The 15,646-nt window shown below is 68.1% G+C and overlaps 3 protein-coding genes across 4 annotated transcripts; all 3 read left to right on the top strand.

Annotated features, from left to right (window-relative positions):
* The first annotated feature begins 6 nt into the window (after positions 1 to 6).
* Positions 7 to 2,080, top strand: LOC309890624 (3-beta-hydroxysteroid-Delta(8),Delta(7)-isomerase-like). Its single transcript, XM_082785047.1, is given in 6 exon segments — positions 7 to 153; positions 370 to 698; positions 1,101 to 1,137; positions 1,225 to 1,273; positions 1,275 to 1,356; positions 1,723 to 2,080. Coding segments are annotated over 5 exon segments (684 nt in total). The 5' UTR covers positions 7 to 153; positions 370 to 391; the 3' UTR covers positions 1,932 to 2,080.
* A 1,284-nt stretch (positions 2,081 to 3,364) lies between these two features.
* On the top strand, positions 3,365 to 8,828 carry OTUD5 (OTU deubiquitinase 5). 2 transcript variants are annotated; one of them, XM_082785049.1, is made up of 9 exons: positions 3,365 to 4,110; positions 4,565 to 4,655; positions 4,745 to 4,809; positions 5,408 to 5,564; positions 5,936 to 6,084; positions 6,809 to 6,994; positions 7,347 to 7,548; positions 7,934 to 8,047; positions 8,492 to 8,828. In XM_082785049.1, the coding sequence occupies exons 1-9, from the start codon at positions 3,490 to 3,492 to the stop codon at positions 8,608 to 8,610; spliced, it is 1,704 nt and encodes a 567-aa protein (XP_082641175.1). In that variant the 5' UTR covers positions 3,365 to 3,489; the 3' UTR covers positions 8,611 to 8,828. The 2 variants fall into 2 exon arrangements, with proteins under 2 accessions (XP_082641175.1, XP_082641174.1); XM_082785048.1 differs by having other exon boundaries at positions 3,366 to 4,110; positions 4,562 to 4,655.
* A 1,023-nt stretch (positions 8,829 to 9,851) lies between these two features.
* Positions 9,852 to 15,640, top strand: LOC309890623 (SRSF protein kinase 3-like; the record flags this gene model as incomplete). The annotated part of the gene is given in 21 exon segments (XM_082785046.1): positions 9,852 to 9,890; positions 10,624 to 10,681; positions 11,084 to 11,173; positions 11,288 to 11,325; positions 11,327 to 11,398; positions 11,488 to 11,574; positions 11,678 to 11,765; positions 11,854 to 11,960; positions 12,363 to 12,522; positions 12,652 to 12,677; positions 12,805 to 12,953; positions 13,551 to 13,644; positions 13,647 to 13,779; positions 14,029 to 14,117; positions 14,211 to 14,252; positions 14,254 to 14,299; positions 14,302 to 14,318; positions 14,439 to 14,501; positions 14,503 to 14,509; positions 14,758 to 14,850; positions 15,407 to 15,640. Coding segments are annotated over 21 exon segments (1,683 nt in total). The 3' UTR covers positions 15,592 to 15,640.
* Between the last annotated feature and the right edge of the window lie 6 nt (positions 15,641 to 15,646).

The following is a 15,646-nucleotide window of genomic DNA, read 5'->3' as shown; positions in this document are numbered from 1 at the left end:
CCTGGCCCCACATCACCTCAGCAGCCGCGCCGGCCAATCAGCGGGCGGGCGGCGGCGCGAGCCGCGATCCCATTGGCTAGTGGCTGGCGTCGGGGGCAGGGCCTCCGGGGACAGGCCAAGCGCGGGCCGGCGGCGGGCGGCAGAGCGGCTGAGGTGAGGCGGGCGGCGGACGGGGGGGGGGGAATGCACCGGGGGGGTCCCGAGGGGGGGTTCGGGGGGTACCGGGGGGGGTCCAGGGGGATTTTGGGGGCCCGATCGGTGCGGGGGGAGGGGAAAGGGGGGCGCCCGGTTGCTACGGGCAACGGTGGTGATGGGGGGGGAGAGGGGGATGTCCGCTCCCCTCACGCCGCTTCCGACTTTCTTCCCTAGCAACCCGCTAGGCCGCGTTGCCATGGAGACAGCGCCGGCGCACCCCTATTGGCCGCGCTCGCTGTCGTTGCCGGGCTACGTGAGCAGCGCGCGGCCCGGCTGGCAGTGCGCAGGCGCGGTGGCGGCCGCCTTCGCGGGGCTGCTGGCGCTGGGCTGGGCGCTGGGCGGGGCCGGGGGCGGGGCGAGGAGCGGGGCCCGGCGGAGCCCCGCCCAGCGCCTGGCCGCCGCCTGGTTCCTGCTGTGCGCCGCCGTGCACGGGGGGCTCGAGGGGTACTTCAGCATCCGGCACCGGCACCTGGCCGCCGACACCGGGCTGCTGGCTGACATCTGTGAGCGGGGGGGGATAATGGGGGGGAATGGGGGCTGGGGGGGGGAAATGAGGGCTGGTTGGGGGGTTATTGGGGGGCTGGGGGGGTAATGGGGGGGTTATTGGGGTTAATGGGGGGCTGGGGGGGAGCTAGTGGGGGCTGGGGGGTCTTGGGGGGGATAATGGGGGCGTTGGGGGAGATAATGGGGGGTTGGGGGGGTAATGGGGGCCTGGGGAGGTTAACGGGGGGGTTACCCGGGTTCCATGGGGGTCTCATGTTCCCTTGGGGGGGGGTGTCAACCAGGGAGGGTCACCCAGCCCCCTCGATCCTTCCTGAGGATTCAAAAAACCTGAGAACCCCCCCCCCAGAAAAAAAAAACAACAAATGCTCTCAAATCCCCCGTTAACTCTCTCCTGCCCACAGGGAAAGAATACGCCAAAGCCGACAGCCGCTACATGACGTGAGTTGGGGGAGAGGGGCCTAATTGGGGAGGGGGGGGCACACAGCACCCTGTGCCCCCCCCCTCACCCCCCCATGCCCTCCCCAGGAGCGATGACTTCACGGTCGTCATGGAAACGGTGACGGCGTGGGCCTGGGGGCCCCCTCAGCTTCCTCACCTTCCTCGCCCTGCTGCGGGACCACCCCTCCCGCTACATCCTGCAGCTCATCGTCTCCCTCGGTACGGCCCCAAAACCCCCCCAAAACACCCCCAAGCCCCCTCCCGAAAAAAAAAAAATAAAACCCCTCGAAAAACTCCCAAACTCCCCCAAAAAGAACAAAAGCCCCCAAATCCCCTCCAAACGCCCCTCAAAAGCCCCCAAACCCTCCTGAAACCCCCCAAAACTCCCTGAACCCCCCCCAAAAGCTCCCCAATCCCCCCAACTCCCTCCCCAAACCCCCCTTAAACCGCCCCAATCCCCCCAAACCACCCGAAAACCCCAACAACTCTCCCCCAAAACTCCCCAAACCCCCCTGAAATCCCCCAAACCCCCCGAATCCCCTCCGGTTGCCCCCTGTCCTCCTAACCTCCTGTTTCCCCCCCCAGGGCAGCTGTACGGGGACGTGCTGTACTTTGGCACGGAGTGGCGGGCGGGGTGGGCTCACTCGGACCCCCACCCCCTGTATTTTTGGGGCTATTTCGTGGCTATCAACGCGCTCTGGCTGCTGCTCCCCGGTGTCCTCCTGCTCCAGGCCGGCCTCCGCCTCGCCGCCGCGCAGACAGCCCTCGACCGGCCCCCCCACAAGGCGCACTGAGCCCCCCGGAACCCCCCCGAGACCACCGGGACCCCCCAGGAACACTGGGACACGCCCCCCCAGGACCCCCAGGGCAGCACTGGGGCGATTACTGGGAGTCCTGGGGTTGTACTGGGAGCCCCAGGACCACTCGGACTGTACTGGGACTACCGGGAGACCCCCGGGAGAGCACCGGGACCCCCCCCTGGGACCCCCAGGGCAGCCCCAGGGCTGTACTGGGAGCCACAGGGCTGTTACTGGGAGCACTGGGGTTGTATTAGGACCCCCAGCACTACTGGGACTGTACTGGGACTACTGGAAGACCCCTGGGGGAGCACTGAGAGCCCCCCCAGGAGCATCGGGACCCCCCCACGGGACGCCCAGGTCAACCCCAGGGTTCTTACTGGGAGCCCCAGTAAGGCTGTACTGGGAGCTCTGGGGCTGTACTGGGAGCACTGGGCCCCCCCTGGGGCTGTTACTGGGAGCCCCCCAGTGCTGTTTGAGGCTGGGGGGGGGAGATTTTAATAAAAAAAAAAGGTGAAAATGGAAATGTGGGAGTGTGGTGGGGGCTGGGGGGGGGGGGGGGGTCAAAAGTTGGGGGAGTGGCAACATGAGGGGGGGGGCAATGGGGGGGTCCCCAGGAAGGGGGGGTGAAGTGGGGGGGGGCTCAGGGGGTGGGGGGAGGTGGGGGGCCCTAAATATGGGAGGGAGGCAAAAATTGGGAGGTTGCCAAAAATGGGGGGTGTGTGGAAGGGGTGAGGGGGTCGCTAAAAGTGGGGGGGGGGGGCAAAAATTTGGGGGGTCGCCAAAAATGGGGGGGGGCCAGAAATTGGGGGGGAGTAACGGCGGCGGCGCTAGGACCCAGCGCAGGGAGTGGGCGGGGAAGGGGGCGTGGCCAGCCGCTGAGTGACACTTGGGGGCGTGGCTTGCCGTTGAGTGACAGCCGGGGCGGTGCTAACCCGCCGGGCTCCCGGCCTGCCGCCCCGCTCAGCCAATGGGAAATTAGGTCGCCCGCCGCGGCCAATGGGAGGTCGATCCCGCCTCAAGTCCAGCCTCCTTCCCCCTCCTCGCCCAATCGGCGCCCTCCCGCCCCTCCCCACCCGCCGCCCAATGGCAGCGCGCTCCTTCCCGAAGCCCCACCCCCTCCCTCTCTCACCCAATCAGCGCCCCGCCGCTCCGTCTCCGAGGCGACCCCAGTCCCGCCTCCCGCCGTCTCCCCACCGCGGGCGGAACTTCCGGTCCCCGCCTCACCCAATCCCCGCTCCCCTTTCCCGCCTCCCACCAATCCCCGCGCGGCTCGCCGCCCCCTCCGCCCAATCACCTCCCCGCCGCCGGGGCGAGCCGGAAGCGCGGCGGCGGGGTCAGAGGTCACCGCTGTTGATGTTGACACTGGGCCCGGCGGCGGCGGCGGCGGCGGCGCCCCCCGCGCCCTCCCCTCCCCCCCCCCGGCCCCGCAGCCCCTCCCGAGCCGCCGCCAGCCCGGGGGGGCCTCTCCGGGCCCCCCCCGGTGCCCCGGGGCCGCCCCCCGCCGCCCTCCACCGCCCCCCGGCCGCCCCCGGCCCATGCTGGGCCCGGCGCCATGACGATCCTGCCGAAGAAGAAGCCGGTGCCGGCCCCCGACGCCGACCCCGACTCCGGCCCCGACTCCGGGCCCGAGCGCGGCCCCGACGCCGGCCCCGAGCGCGGCCCCGGTGGCGTCGGGGACCCGGGGGGGCCCGGCGGGGGGGGGCAGCGGCCCCGGGCCTCCCCCCCGCCCCCCTTGCGGGGCTGGCCCGGGCTCCCCTCCGCCGCCTCCCCTCCCCCGGCGGGGCCCGGCGGGCCCGGTAGCGGCGGCCCCGGGGGCGGGGACGGCCCCGGGGCGCTGCTGGGGCTGGAGGCAGCCGCGCTCGGGCTCCCGGAGCCGCGGGGGGGCGGCGGCGGAGGAGGAGGGGGGGGCGGCCCCGGCCACAGCAAGCGGAGGAGGCGCGGGGGGGCCGGGCCCAGCGGCGGCGGCGGCGGAGGAGGAGGAGGAGGAGGAGGCGGCGGGGGGGGCGGCGGCGGGGCCGGGGGCGGCTGCGGAGGGCCTGGGGCCGTGGGGCTGGGGCTGGGGCTGGGGCTGGGCCCCGCCGGGAGCCCCGGGCACGAGGAGGGTGGCGGCTGCAACAGCGAGGACGAGTACGAGGCCGCCAGGGTGGAGATGGACCCCGCCACCGCAGAGCAGGTGGGGGGCGGGGGGGTGGGGGGGCACTGGGGGTAATGGGAGGGGACTGGGGGGGGAACTGGGGGGGTAATGGGGGTGCTGGGAGGGATACGGGGGGTAATGCGGGAACTGGGGGGGTACTGGGGGCACTGGGAGGGAACTGGGAAGGCCCTGGGGGCACTGGGGGGCAACTGGGGGGGTAGTGGGGGCACTGGGAGGGAACTGGGAAGGCCCTGGGGGGGTCAGGGAGGTTATGGGGGGGTCTGGAGGGGTTCGTGGGGGGATATGGGGGGCCATCAGGAGCTGGGGGGGGGGCACTGGGAGGAACCGGGGGGTAATTGGGGTGGCATTGAGAGCCCTAAGAGGGAACTGGGAGGGCACTGGGAGAACTGGGAAGGCCCCGGGGGGGCACGGTGGGTTACGGGGGGTCCCGGGGGGGTGGGGGCTGCGCTGAGCGCGGCTGTGTCTCCAGCAGGAGCACCGGTTCGAGAAGGCGCTGCGGGAGAAGAAAGGCTTCCTCATCAAGCGCATGAAGGAGGACGGCGCCTGCCTCTTCCGCGCCGTCGGTCAGCCCCCCGGCCCCCCCCGGGACGTTGGGACCCCCCCCCTGTAATGTCTGACCCCCCCCGGTGATGTTTCCCCCCCCTCCTTGCAGCCGATCAGGTGTACGGAGACCAGGACATGCACGAGGTGGTGCGGAAGCACTGCATGGATTATCTGGTGAGGGACTGGGGGGCACTGGGAGGGGGGTGGGGGGGCCAAAAGGGGTCTGGGGGATACTGGGAGGGGTCTGGGGGAGCACTGGGAGCTACTGGGGGCTACTGGGAAGCATCTGGGGGGGGTCTGGGGGTTACTGGGAGGGGTCTGGGGAGCACTTTGGTATTTTGGGAGCCAACTGGGAAGGGTGAGGGGCCATCAGGAGCTACTGGGGGCTACTGGGAGTGGCGTGGAGTCTGCTGGGGGGGGTCTGGGCGGATCTGGGGGGTGTTGTGTTTTTTTGTGGGGGGGGTCTGGGGGGCACTTTAGTATTTTAGGAACCATCTGGGGTTATTGGGATCTACTGGAAACCCACTGGAACTTACGGGTGGCTACTGGGAGTGGCATGGAGTCCACTGGGGGGGGGTCTGGGTGGATTTTGGGGGGGGGTCTGGGATCTTTTTTGGGGGGCCTGGGTGGCCCTTTAATATTTTAGGAGCCCCCTGGGTTTATGGGGATCTCCTGGAAGCCCACTGGAACTTACTGGTGGCTACTGGGAGGCGCCGAGGGGCGCCCTGGGGGGGTCGGCCGTGCATTTCCTGACCCCCCCGGCCCCCCCCAGATGAAGAACGCCGATTACTTCTCCAATTACGTGACCGAGGACTTCGCCACCTACATCAACCGCAAGCGCAAGAGCACGTGCCACGGCAACCACATCGAGATGCAGGCCATGGCCGAGATGTACAACCGGCCCGTCGAGGTCTACCAGTACGGCACTGGTGCGTACTGGGAGCCCTGCTGGGGGTGGCCAGAGGGCTACAGATGCTTCCCAGTAGCTCCCAGTGTTCCCCCAAACCCTTTCCACTATCCCCCAACCCAATCCCAGACCCCTTTTGGGCCCCCACTCCCCTCCCAGTTCCCCCCAGTGCCCCCAAGTATTCCCCAGAACCCCACCCAGATGCCCCCAGACCTCTCTTGGGGGGGGTCTTTTGTTCCCCAAATGCTGTTTTGGGTGTCCCTATATACCCCCGAGGTACCTAGAGAGTCTCTATAGGTCCCTATAAACACTTTTGGGGTTCCCCACGTATCCTCGGGGTTTCGGGGGGAGCCTTTTGGGGTCCCGGAGCCCACTTTGGGGGTGTCCCCGCAGAGCCCATCAACACGTTCCACGGGATCCAGCACCACGAGGACGAGCCCATCCGGGTCAGCTACCACCGCAACATCCACTACAACTCCGTCGTCAACCCCAACAAGGCCACCATCGGCGTGGGGCTGGGGCTGCCCTCCTTCAAGCCGGGGGTCAGTGGGGCCGGGGGGCTGGGGGGGGTCTTGGGGGGGGGCTGGGGAGGGGCCCTGGGGGTCTCTGAGCTGGCCCCGTGGGGTCTCGTGCCCGAGCGGGGGGGCTCTGGGGGTCCCCAAGGTGGTCCTGGGGGAGTCCCCTGACCCGGCTGGGGGGCTTTGGGGGGAGCTGGGGGGCACCCTGCCCAAATTGGGGGTCCTGGGGGGGGTCCTGGGGGTCCCCGGGGGTCCCTATGGGGGCTGGGAGCTGCCCCTGCCCCTCCCTGCTTGGGGGCGTGGCCAAAGAGAGGGGGCGTGGTCACATTCTGAACATGCTCCCATATATGGCAGGTGGGTGTGCCCATGCATGGACACACCCACTTATGTATGTAGGGGTGTGGCCTGCTTGGAGGGGGGCGTGGTCAAGAATGGCAGCTGGGGGCACTCTGCTGCCTTAGAGGGGTGGGTGGGGCATGGGGGGCGTGGCTTGACAGGGTGTGGCCTATCGGAGGTGTGGCCTTTCAGAAGTGGGCGTGGCTTGTCCATAGGGGGTGGGGCTTGCCTTTGGGGGCGTGTCCAAGTGTGGCAGCCATGGGCAGCGCTGTTTCCTTAGGGGGAGCAGGGGCCATGTTGGGGGCGTGCCTTGCCAGGGCGTGTCCAATCGGAGGCGTGGCCTTTCCGAGGTGGGCGTGGCCTATCCGGAGGGGGCGTGTCCTCCCCCCTGACCCCTCCCCCTGCCCCCCAGCTGGCGGAGCAGTCCCTGATGAAGAGCGCCATCAAGACATCGGAGGAGTCGTGGATCGAGCAGCAGATGCTGGAGGACAAGAAGCGCGCCACCGACTGGGAGGCCACCAACGAGGCCATCGAGGAGCAGGTGGCCCGCGAGTCCTACCTGCAGTGGCTGCGCGACCAGGAGAAGCAGGCGCGCCAGGTCGGGACCCCTGGGACCCCCCCGGGACCCCCAGCTCCCCTCACCCCCCCCCCAGAGACATTTGGGGTCCTCACGTTGCTCTCTGCGGGGTTTCGTTCCCTTAATGGGGCTGGCTCCGCTTCCTGCTCCACTTCTTGTCTTCCTACTCCACTTTCTGCTCCGCTTTCTGCTCCACTTCTTGTTCTGCTCCGCTTCATGCTCCCCCTACAGAATTTTTGCTCCCCCCCTCCGCCAGCTCCGTGTCTCTCCATATCCCCCCCTCCCCTCCCCATCCCCTCCGCCCCCTCCCCACCCCTCTCCCCCCAATTTTCGGGGTCCCCCCTAACGCCCCCCCCCCTCGTGACCCCCCCAGCCCCGCAAGGCCAGCGCCACGTGCAGCTCGGCCACGGCGGCGGCGGCCAGCGGGCTGGAGGAGTGGAGCGGGCGCTCCCCCCGCCCCCGCAGCGCCGCCCCCTCCCCCGAGCACCCTGGGCTGCACCCCGAGACCACCGGCCACAAACCCCCCTCGCCCGGAACCCCCCAAGCCGGAAAACCCCCCTCGCCCTGCGCCCCAGGTGGGTCGGGGGGGGAGCCGGGGGTTGATTGGAGGGTCTGGGGGGGGATTGGAGGGGAACTGGGGGGTTGTGGGGGGCCTGGGGGGGTCTGGGGGGGGATTGGGGAGGTCTATGGGAGAAATGGGGGGGTCTGGGGGAGATTGGGGGGGGATTTGGGGGGGGTCTGGGGGGGGATTGGGGAGGTCTATGGGGGGAATGGGGGAGATTGGGGGGGGTCTGGGGGGGATTGGGTTCGGGGGGGGGCAAACCGGGCTCTGCCCCCCCTCAACACCCCAAATTTGCTGCCCCAAGATGGGCAAGCTCCCCCCAAAAAAATCCCAAAATATTTGGGGTGGGGGGAGTGACCCCTGCCCCCCCCCCTCACATTCCTTTGCCCCCCCCCCAGGGACCAGCAGCCAGCTGGGGGCAGGGGGGGGCCGGGCGACCCCCCCGCTGGTGTCCCTGTACCCCGCGCTCGAGTGCCGCGCCATCATGCAGCAGATGTCCCCCACCGCCTTCGGTGAGCCGGGGGGGGGGCTTTTAGGGTCGGGGGGGGGCTTTTGGGGTCGTGGGGGGGTTGTTTTTTTGGGGGGAAGGGGCATTTTGGGGTTATTTTGGGGGATTTTGGGTGTGCTTTAACGCTTTATCGGTACGCCATTGTGCAGATGTTCCCCACCTTCAGTGAGTTTTGGGGGGGGCTTTTACGGTCTGGGGGGGGCTTTTAGGGTTGGGGGGGACAATTTAGGGTCGGGGGTCTATTTTTAAAAGGGTGGGGCACTCGGGGATTTATTTCGGGGGGTTTCACTTCTCCCAGCAGCCCCAGCTGACTGTAAACCCACAGCGCCGCTACCCCCGAACCCCAATTCCTCCCTTTCCAACCCATTTTTTTTGCCTCCCCCTAAACTTTACCCCCCCAAAAACAATTTTTCTGACATTTCTGTATTTTTTTTTTGCCCCCCCCCAGGCCTCAACGACTGGGAGGACGACGAGATCCTGGCGTCGGTGCTGGCCGTGTCGCAGCAGGAGTACCTGGAGACCATGAAGTCCGCCCGCCACAGAGACCCCCCCGCCGACAAGAGTTGATATTGAACCCCCGGACTGCGCCCGGACCCCCCCTTTTACCCCCCCCCCAAAAAAAAAAACAACCTCCGCGACACCCCCAGAGGGACCTCGTAGTGGGGGGGGGGCCCGTTTGATTTTCGGGGACCCCCCCGGCCCCGTTCGGAGGGGAGGGGGACTCAGCGCTGGACGCCGCGGGACGAAAAACCTCGGCTTTAATTATTTTTTTTTTGGGGGGGGGACACTTTATTTGGGGTGGGGGGGGCTTTATTTTTGGGGTGGGGGCTTTATTTTTTTTGACGGGGGCTTTATTTTTTGTGGGGGGACTTTATTTTGGGGGGGTGTCTTTATTTTTTTGGGGGCAACTTTATTTGGGGGCGTCCTTTAATTTTGGGGGGGGCTTTAATTTTTGGGGGGGTCCCTGTTTTTTTGAGGGGCAGCCTTTAATTTGGGGGGGGCTTAATTTTTTTGGGGGGGCTTTATCTTTTGGGTGGGCGTTATTTTTGTTGGCAGGGGGCTTTATTTTTCGGGGGGGGGTCATTTTTGGGGGGGGGGGTGGATTTACAGCTTGAAGGACTGGGGGGAGAAAACGGGGGGGGAGTGGCACGGGGGGGGGCCCTATTTTTTATAGGGTCTCCCCGGAGGGAGTTTGGGGAGGGGGCCCCCCCTTTCTGCCCCTCCCCCCCCCCAAAAAAAATAAAATAAAATATTTTGCATCCTGCCCCCCCCCCCCTCTAGGAAGGGGGGGTCGGGGAGGGGGATGCCCCCCTGCCGCCCCCCCCCCCCCCCCCCCAAAAAAAAAAAAAATTCCTCTCTGCACCCCGTTATTAAACTGATGCCCTGCACCCGCTGGCCCCTGCTTTTAATGGGGGGGGGGCACCCCCTTGACCTCCCCCCCAGCCACCAGAGAAGGCCCCCCCAGGATTTGGGGGGGCTCAGCGCCGTTTGGGGGAAAAACCGAGGTGTTTTGGGGCTCTTTGGGGTCAGGGTTGGCGGCGTTTTTGGGGGGAAAATGGGGTCCTTTTGGGGGTGAAACTTTGCAGCGCTTTGGGGGGGCTCCGTGTCCTTTTGGGGTTGTTTTGGGGGGGTCCGCTTTGTCCCCCCGTTTTGGGGGGCTTTGTGTTCTTTTGGGGGTCTTTGGGCCGTTTTGGGGGTCCCGGGGCCGGGTTCAGGCTTTAGGGTCCTCGCAGGCCCCGGTAGCGCCCGGCGGTTGCCATGGCAACGAGTCGCGGGCTGATGACGTCGGCGGGTCACGCGGGGACGCGATGGGCGGTGCCGTCTCCGTAGCAACGGGGCGCTCGTGGGCGAGGCTACACCGCGTGGGCGGGGCCTGCGGCTCATAGGCGGGGCCTAACGCCTTGTGGGCGGGGTTTAAAGCCCGGAGGGCGTGGCTTGAGGTTCGTGGGCGTGGCTGCGACTAGAGGGCGGGAACGGGCTTCGAGCGGAGCTCCCCCATTGGTCCGCGGCCGCGTGTGGCCCCGCCCCTTTGGCGAGGGGAGGGGGGCGCGGCGCATGCGCAGAGCGGCGGCGGGCGGCATGGAGCTGCGCGGGGGGGCGGTGGCGGGAGCGGGGAGCGGTGAGGGGGGGGGCAAGGGGGAGAAGGGGGGGTTTGGGGGGGGGGGATTTGGGGCTGGGGGGGTCTTGGGGGGGTCATGGGGGGGTCGTGAGGGGAATTTGGGGGGGGTCCTGGGGGGGTTTGGGGGTGGTTTGGGGGCTAGGGGGGGTCTGGGGGGGTCCTGAGGGGGATTTGGGGGGGTTTTGGGGCCGGGGGGGGGTCTGGGAGGGGGTTGGGGGGGTCCTGTGGGGGTTTTGGGGCTGGGGGGGGCCTGGGGGGGGTCTTGAGGAAAATTTGGGGGTCGTGGGGGGGTCGTGGGGGCGGTCCCGGGACTGGAGGGGGGGCCCGGGGGGCGCTGTGAGGATCCTGGGGTCGGGGGGGGGGGGAGTGGGGGGGGTGCCCTGAGGAGGCTCCTGGGGGGGGGGCTGGGGAGGTTATGGGGGGGGGGGCTTTGACTCTGCCCCCCCCGTGCCCCCCCCCAGACACCACCAAGAAGAAAAAACGGCGCAAAAAGGACAAAAAGCGGGCACCCCCCCCACGGTGAGGGTGAGGGGGGGGGCATCGAGGGGGGGGGGCATTTTTTGGGCCCCCCCTTTTTTTTTTTCTTCCCGGGGGGGGGGGGAATTCCCTGCCCTCCCCTCCCCCCCCGGGGCTATTTTTAACCCCGCGCTGCCCAGGGTGAGGTCAGGGCTATTTTTGGGGGGGGGGGGGGGGGCATTTTTTTCCCTTTTTAAGAGGGGGGGGGCACAATTTGAGGCCCTAAAATCCCTAAAGATGGCGGGGGGGGGGCAAATTATTTTTTTTGGGGGGGGTGGCAAAAATGGATTGGAAAGGGGATAAAAGGGGGGGGGATAAAAAGGGAGGGTGGGGGGGCACAGAAAGGATTTGGGGGTAAATGGGGTGCGGGTGGGGGTTCAAGATGTGCCCCCCCTCCCCAAAAAGCCCCCCCAGCCCCCCCCCCCCAGGAGGATGCGGCCCCCCCCTTGCTGCTGGACGAGGGCGAGCAGGAGGACCCCCGGGATTACTGCCAAGGTAAAAAGGGGGGGGAAAAAAACAAGGGGGGGGTAAAAAACACTTGGGGGGGCAGATAAAGGTGGGGGGGGGTTCTGAACCCCCCCCCCCCCCAAAAAAAAATCCCCCCCCCAGGGGGTTATTACCCCGTGCGCATCGGGGACCTCTTCCACGGGGCGCTACCACGTCGTGCGCAAGCTGGGCTGGGGGCACTTCTCCACCGTCTGGCTCAGCTGGGACCTGCGGTGGGTGTCGATTTGGGGGGGGGGCACCCGGGGGGGGCTCTCAGGGACCCCCCCGTGTTAAAATTTTTTGTCCTGTCCCCCCCCGAAGGGAAGAAGCGATTCGTGGCGCTGAAGGTGGTGAAGAGCGCGCCGCAGTACACCGAGACGGCGCTGGATGAGATCAAGCTGCTGAAATGCGTGGGTTTGGCACCCAAAAATTAAAACACGGCCCCCCACCTATTTATTACACCCCCCCCATCCCCTAATGACCCCCCCGGTGTTAATTTTCCCCCCCCCCCAGGTGAGGGATTCGGACCCCAGCGACCCCAAGCGGGAGAACATCGTGCAGCTCATCGACGACTTCAGGATCTCGGGGGTCAACGGTGTCCGTATCCTTTTTGGGGGAGTCCCAAAAGTGTCCCCCCCCCTCCAAAAACTCCCCGGGGGTGTCCTGTGCTCCTTGACCCCCCCCCGAAGACGTCTGCATGGTGCTGGAGGTGCTGGGCCAGCAGCTGCTGCGCTGGATCGTGGGCTCCAACTACCAGGGGCTGCCCCTGCCCTGCGTCAAGAGCATCGTCAGACAGGTCCGGGGGGGGGCAGGACCCCCCCCAAATATCCCCCGAACCCCCCCAACATTTTCAGGCCCCCCCCTAAAAAAATTTTCTGCCCCTGCCCCTAAAATTTTCCGTTCTCGCCCCAAAATTCTCTGCCCCTGCGGCAAGAGCAGCGTCAGAGAGGTCTGGGGGGGGCAAAAAACCCTGGGTCTTGTGCCCCCCACCCCTGTTTTTTGGGGCGCCCCCCCCTAATTTTAGGGACGCCCCCAATTTTAGGATGCTCCCCCCTTGGTCTTGGTTCACCCCCCATGGCTCTGGGCTCCCTCCCCTGCTCCTTGCACCACTCGCCCTGGCTTTTAGGACCCCCCCTTTAATTTTGGCCCCCCCCCGTTTAATTTTTGCCCCCCCCCTAATTTCGGGGTGCCCCCCCAGGTGCTGGAGGGCCTGGACTACCTGCACACCAAGTGCAAGATCATCCACACCGACATCAAGCCCGAGAACGTGCTCCTGCGCCTGGGCGACGCCTGCGTGCGGCGCCTGGCGGCCGAGGCCTCTGCTTGGACCCGGGGGGGCGCCCCCCCCCGCAGCGCAGGTACCCCAAAACCCCCCCCCCGGAACCCCCAGACTCTCCCCTATCACCCTGACCCCCTCCCGTCCCCGTAACCCCCCCCCCTTGGATATTTTTAGGGGGGCTTTTGTAACCCCCCCCCCCTCCCCGCAGTCTGCTCGGCGCCCCAGGACGGCCCCGTGAGTGCGCCCCCCCCTCCTCACCCGGCTCCTGCGCCCCCCCATGGGTGCGTGACCCCCCCCCGGCACCCCGCAGGGCTTTAGGGACCCCCCCCGGGGTGATCCCAGTGCCCCCCCCCCATTGAAGGAGCTGAGCCGGGCCCAGCGGCGGCGGCGGCGGCGGAGGCAGCGGCGGCTCCTGGCACAGCGCCTGCGGGACCTGGAGGGGCTGCGGGGGGGGGGCGCGGGGACACCCCCAGGGCACGGTCAGAGCCCCCCCCGGGGGGCTGGGGGGGGGTTGGGGGGGGCTTTGGGGAGCAAATGGGGGGCTTGGGGGGCTCTGGGGGGGAAATCGGGGTGGTTGGGGGGGATTTAGGGGGATTGGGGGGGAGTTTGGGGGCTCGGGGGGGGTTAATGGGGAGGGTTGGGGGGATTTGGGGGGGACTGGGGGAGATTGGGGGCTTTTGGGGGGGGAAATGGGGGGGATTGGGGGGTCAGGGGGGTGGGGGGTAGTGGGGAAGAGCCCCCCGGGGGGGTTGAGGGCAATGAGGGGGGGATTTGGAGGGAAATTTGGGGGGTTTGGGGGGGATTTGGGGGATATAAGGGGAACTTTGGGGGGGTCTGGGGGAATTTGGGGGATTTGGGGGCATTTTTAGGGGGGATTGGAGGGAATTGCGGCGTTTGGGGGGGGTCAGGGGTTTCTGGGGGTCTCTGAGGGAATTTGGGGCAATTTGGGGGGGCTCCTGGGGGAGTCTGGGGGGATTTGGGGGGAGCAACAGGCAGATTCGGGATGGGGAGGGGGTATTTTTTTTAGGGGGGGGTCATATGGGGGTCCTCATGAGCCCCTCCTCCTGCAGAGACCCCCCCCCCCGGAGGCTGAGGAGGGGGGGGCAGCCCCCCCAGCGGCGCCTCCTCCTCGGGGGTGCACACCCTGCCCACGGGGGGGTCGGGGGGGTCCTCGTCCTCCTCGGGGGGGGCGGGTGGCGGCGGGGCCCCCCCCCTCTCCCGGCGCCCCCCAGCCCCAGCTCGGCCTCGGACTCGCTGCTCACCCCCACCTCCAGCTCCCTCATCTCGGGGGGGTCGGAGGGGGGCCCCCGCCCCTCGGTGAGTTTGGGGGGGGGCAATTTTGGGGGGATGGGGGGGCAATTGGGGGTGCTGGGGGGGGCAATTGGGGGTGCTGGGGAGGCACTTGAGGTGCTGGGGGGGCAATTTGGGTCCTGGGGGGTGCTTTGGGGGGGGGGTCCCTGAGGCTTAATGGGGGGTTTTGGGGGGTGCTGGGGCCCGTTTAGTGTCTGGGGGGGGGGGGGTGAAGGTTTTGGGGAACCCCCCCAGACACCCCCCTGCTATGTCCCCCCCCCCCCCAGGTGAGGAGGTGCCGGGGGGGCCGAGAACCCCCTGGACCCCCGCTGCGCCCCCCGGCTGCGCGTGAAGATCGCCGACCTGGGCAACGGCTGCTGGGTGGTGAGCGAGGGGGGGGGCGGGAGGGGGCTTTTTGGGGTGAAAAAGGGCGGATTTGGGTCGCCGGGGGGTGACATCCAGCATCCCCCCCCCCAGCACCGGCACTTCACCGAGGACATCCAAACGCGGCAGTACCGGGGCCCTGGAGGTGCTGCTGGGGGCGGGGTACGGCCCCCCCGCCGACATCGGAGCACGGCCTGCATGGTGAGCGCTGCCCCACTGCTGCCCCACTCCTGCCCTATAGAGTGCCCCACGTTCCTGCCCCACAGCCTGCCCCACACCCCTGCCCCATAGCGCAGCCCCCACCCCCAGTTCCCCCCCCAGGCCTTCGAGCTGGCGACGGGCGATTACCTGTTCGAGCCCCACTCCGGGGAGGACTACAGCCGGGGACGAGGGTAGGCGGGGCCTCGGGGAGGGGGGCGGGGCTTATGAGAAGGGGGCGTGGCCTCGGGGAGGAGGCGTGGCTTTGGTGGGAGGGGCGTGGGCAATGGTGAGTGGAGCTTTGGGAGGGGGTGGGAGGAGAGAGGGGTGGGAGGGAGGGGGCAGGGTTAGGAGGTGGTGGGCGGGGTAAAAAAGGTAGGCGTGGCTTGGAGGGGTGGGAGGGGCTTGGAGGGGGCGTGTCCTCATTGGCCCCGCCCCCCAGACCACATCGCCCACGTGATCGAGCTGCTGGGGGAGATCCCGCGCCACGTGGCGCTGGGGGGGCGCTACTCCAGGGAGTTCTTCAACCGCCGCGGTGAGGGCGGGGCCTGAGGGGGCGGGGCATAAAGGGGGAGGAGCCAAGGGAGGGGCTACAGGGGTAAGAAGGTTGGGGGTGGGGCTAAGGATGAGGGAGAGGATGAAAGGTGAGTGGGGATAATGGGGGTGGGGGCTTAAATGGTGGGTGGGGCTGTTAGGGGGAGGGGCTATAGAGAGTGGGAGGGGATACAGGGGTGTAAATGGCTTGAGGGTGGGGCTAAAGGGGCTGGAGCTAATTGGGGGCGGGGCTTAAATGGGTGGGGCATCTGGGGCGGGCAGACCTATATAGAATGGGAGGGGCTACAGGGGTGTAATTAGGTTGGGGTTAGAGGTGGGTGGAGTGATTGGTGGGCGGAGCTTAAACAGTGGGTGTGGCCACTGGGTGGGCGGGGGCCACAGAGGGCTGGGATGGGCGGGGCTACACGGGGCAGAACCGCAGGGGTGGGCTCTGGGTAACCACATGCACGGGGGGGCGAGCTCCGGGCGGGAGGGGGCGTGGCTAACGGGGGCGTGACCCCCTCGGTGACCCCCGGGTGCCCCCCCCGTGCCCCCAGGGGAGCTGCGTCACATCCGGCGGCTGCGGCCGTGGGGGCTGCGTGCGGTGCTGCAGGAGAAGTACGAGTGGCCCCGCGGCGCCGCCGCCGCCTTCGCGCGCTTCCTGCGCCCGATGCTGGCCTTCGAGCCCGCCCGGCGCGCCACCGCCGCGCAGTGCCTGCAGCACCCCTGGCTCCGCCCATAGCCACGCCCACCACCGGGCTCCTCCCACCAGCCGCTCCGCCCCCAGCCCGTCCACC

The sequence above is a fragment of the Aythya marila genome, assembly GCF_965140915.1.
Source record: "Aythya marila genome assembly, contig: HAP1_HAP1_SCAFFOLD_22, whole genome shotgun sequence".
Classification (NCBI taxonomy): Eukaryota; Metazoa; Chordata; class Aves; order Anseriformes; family Anatidae; genus Aythya; species Aythya marila.
This window is presented reverse-complemented; position numbering and strand designations above follow the sequence as displayed.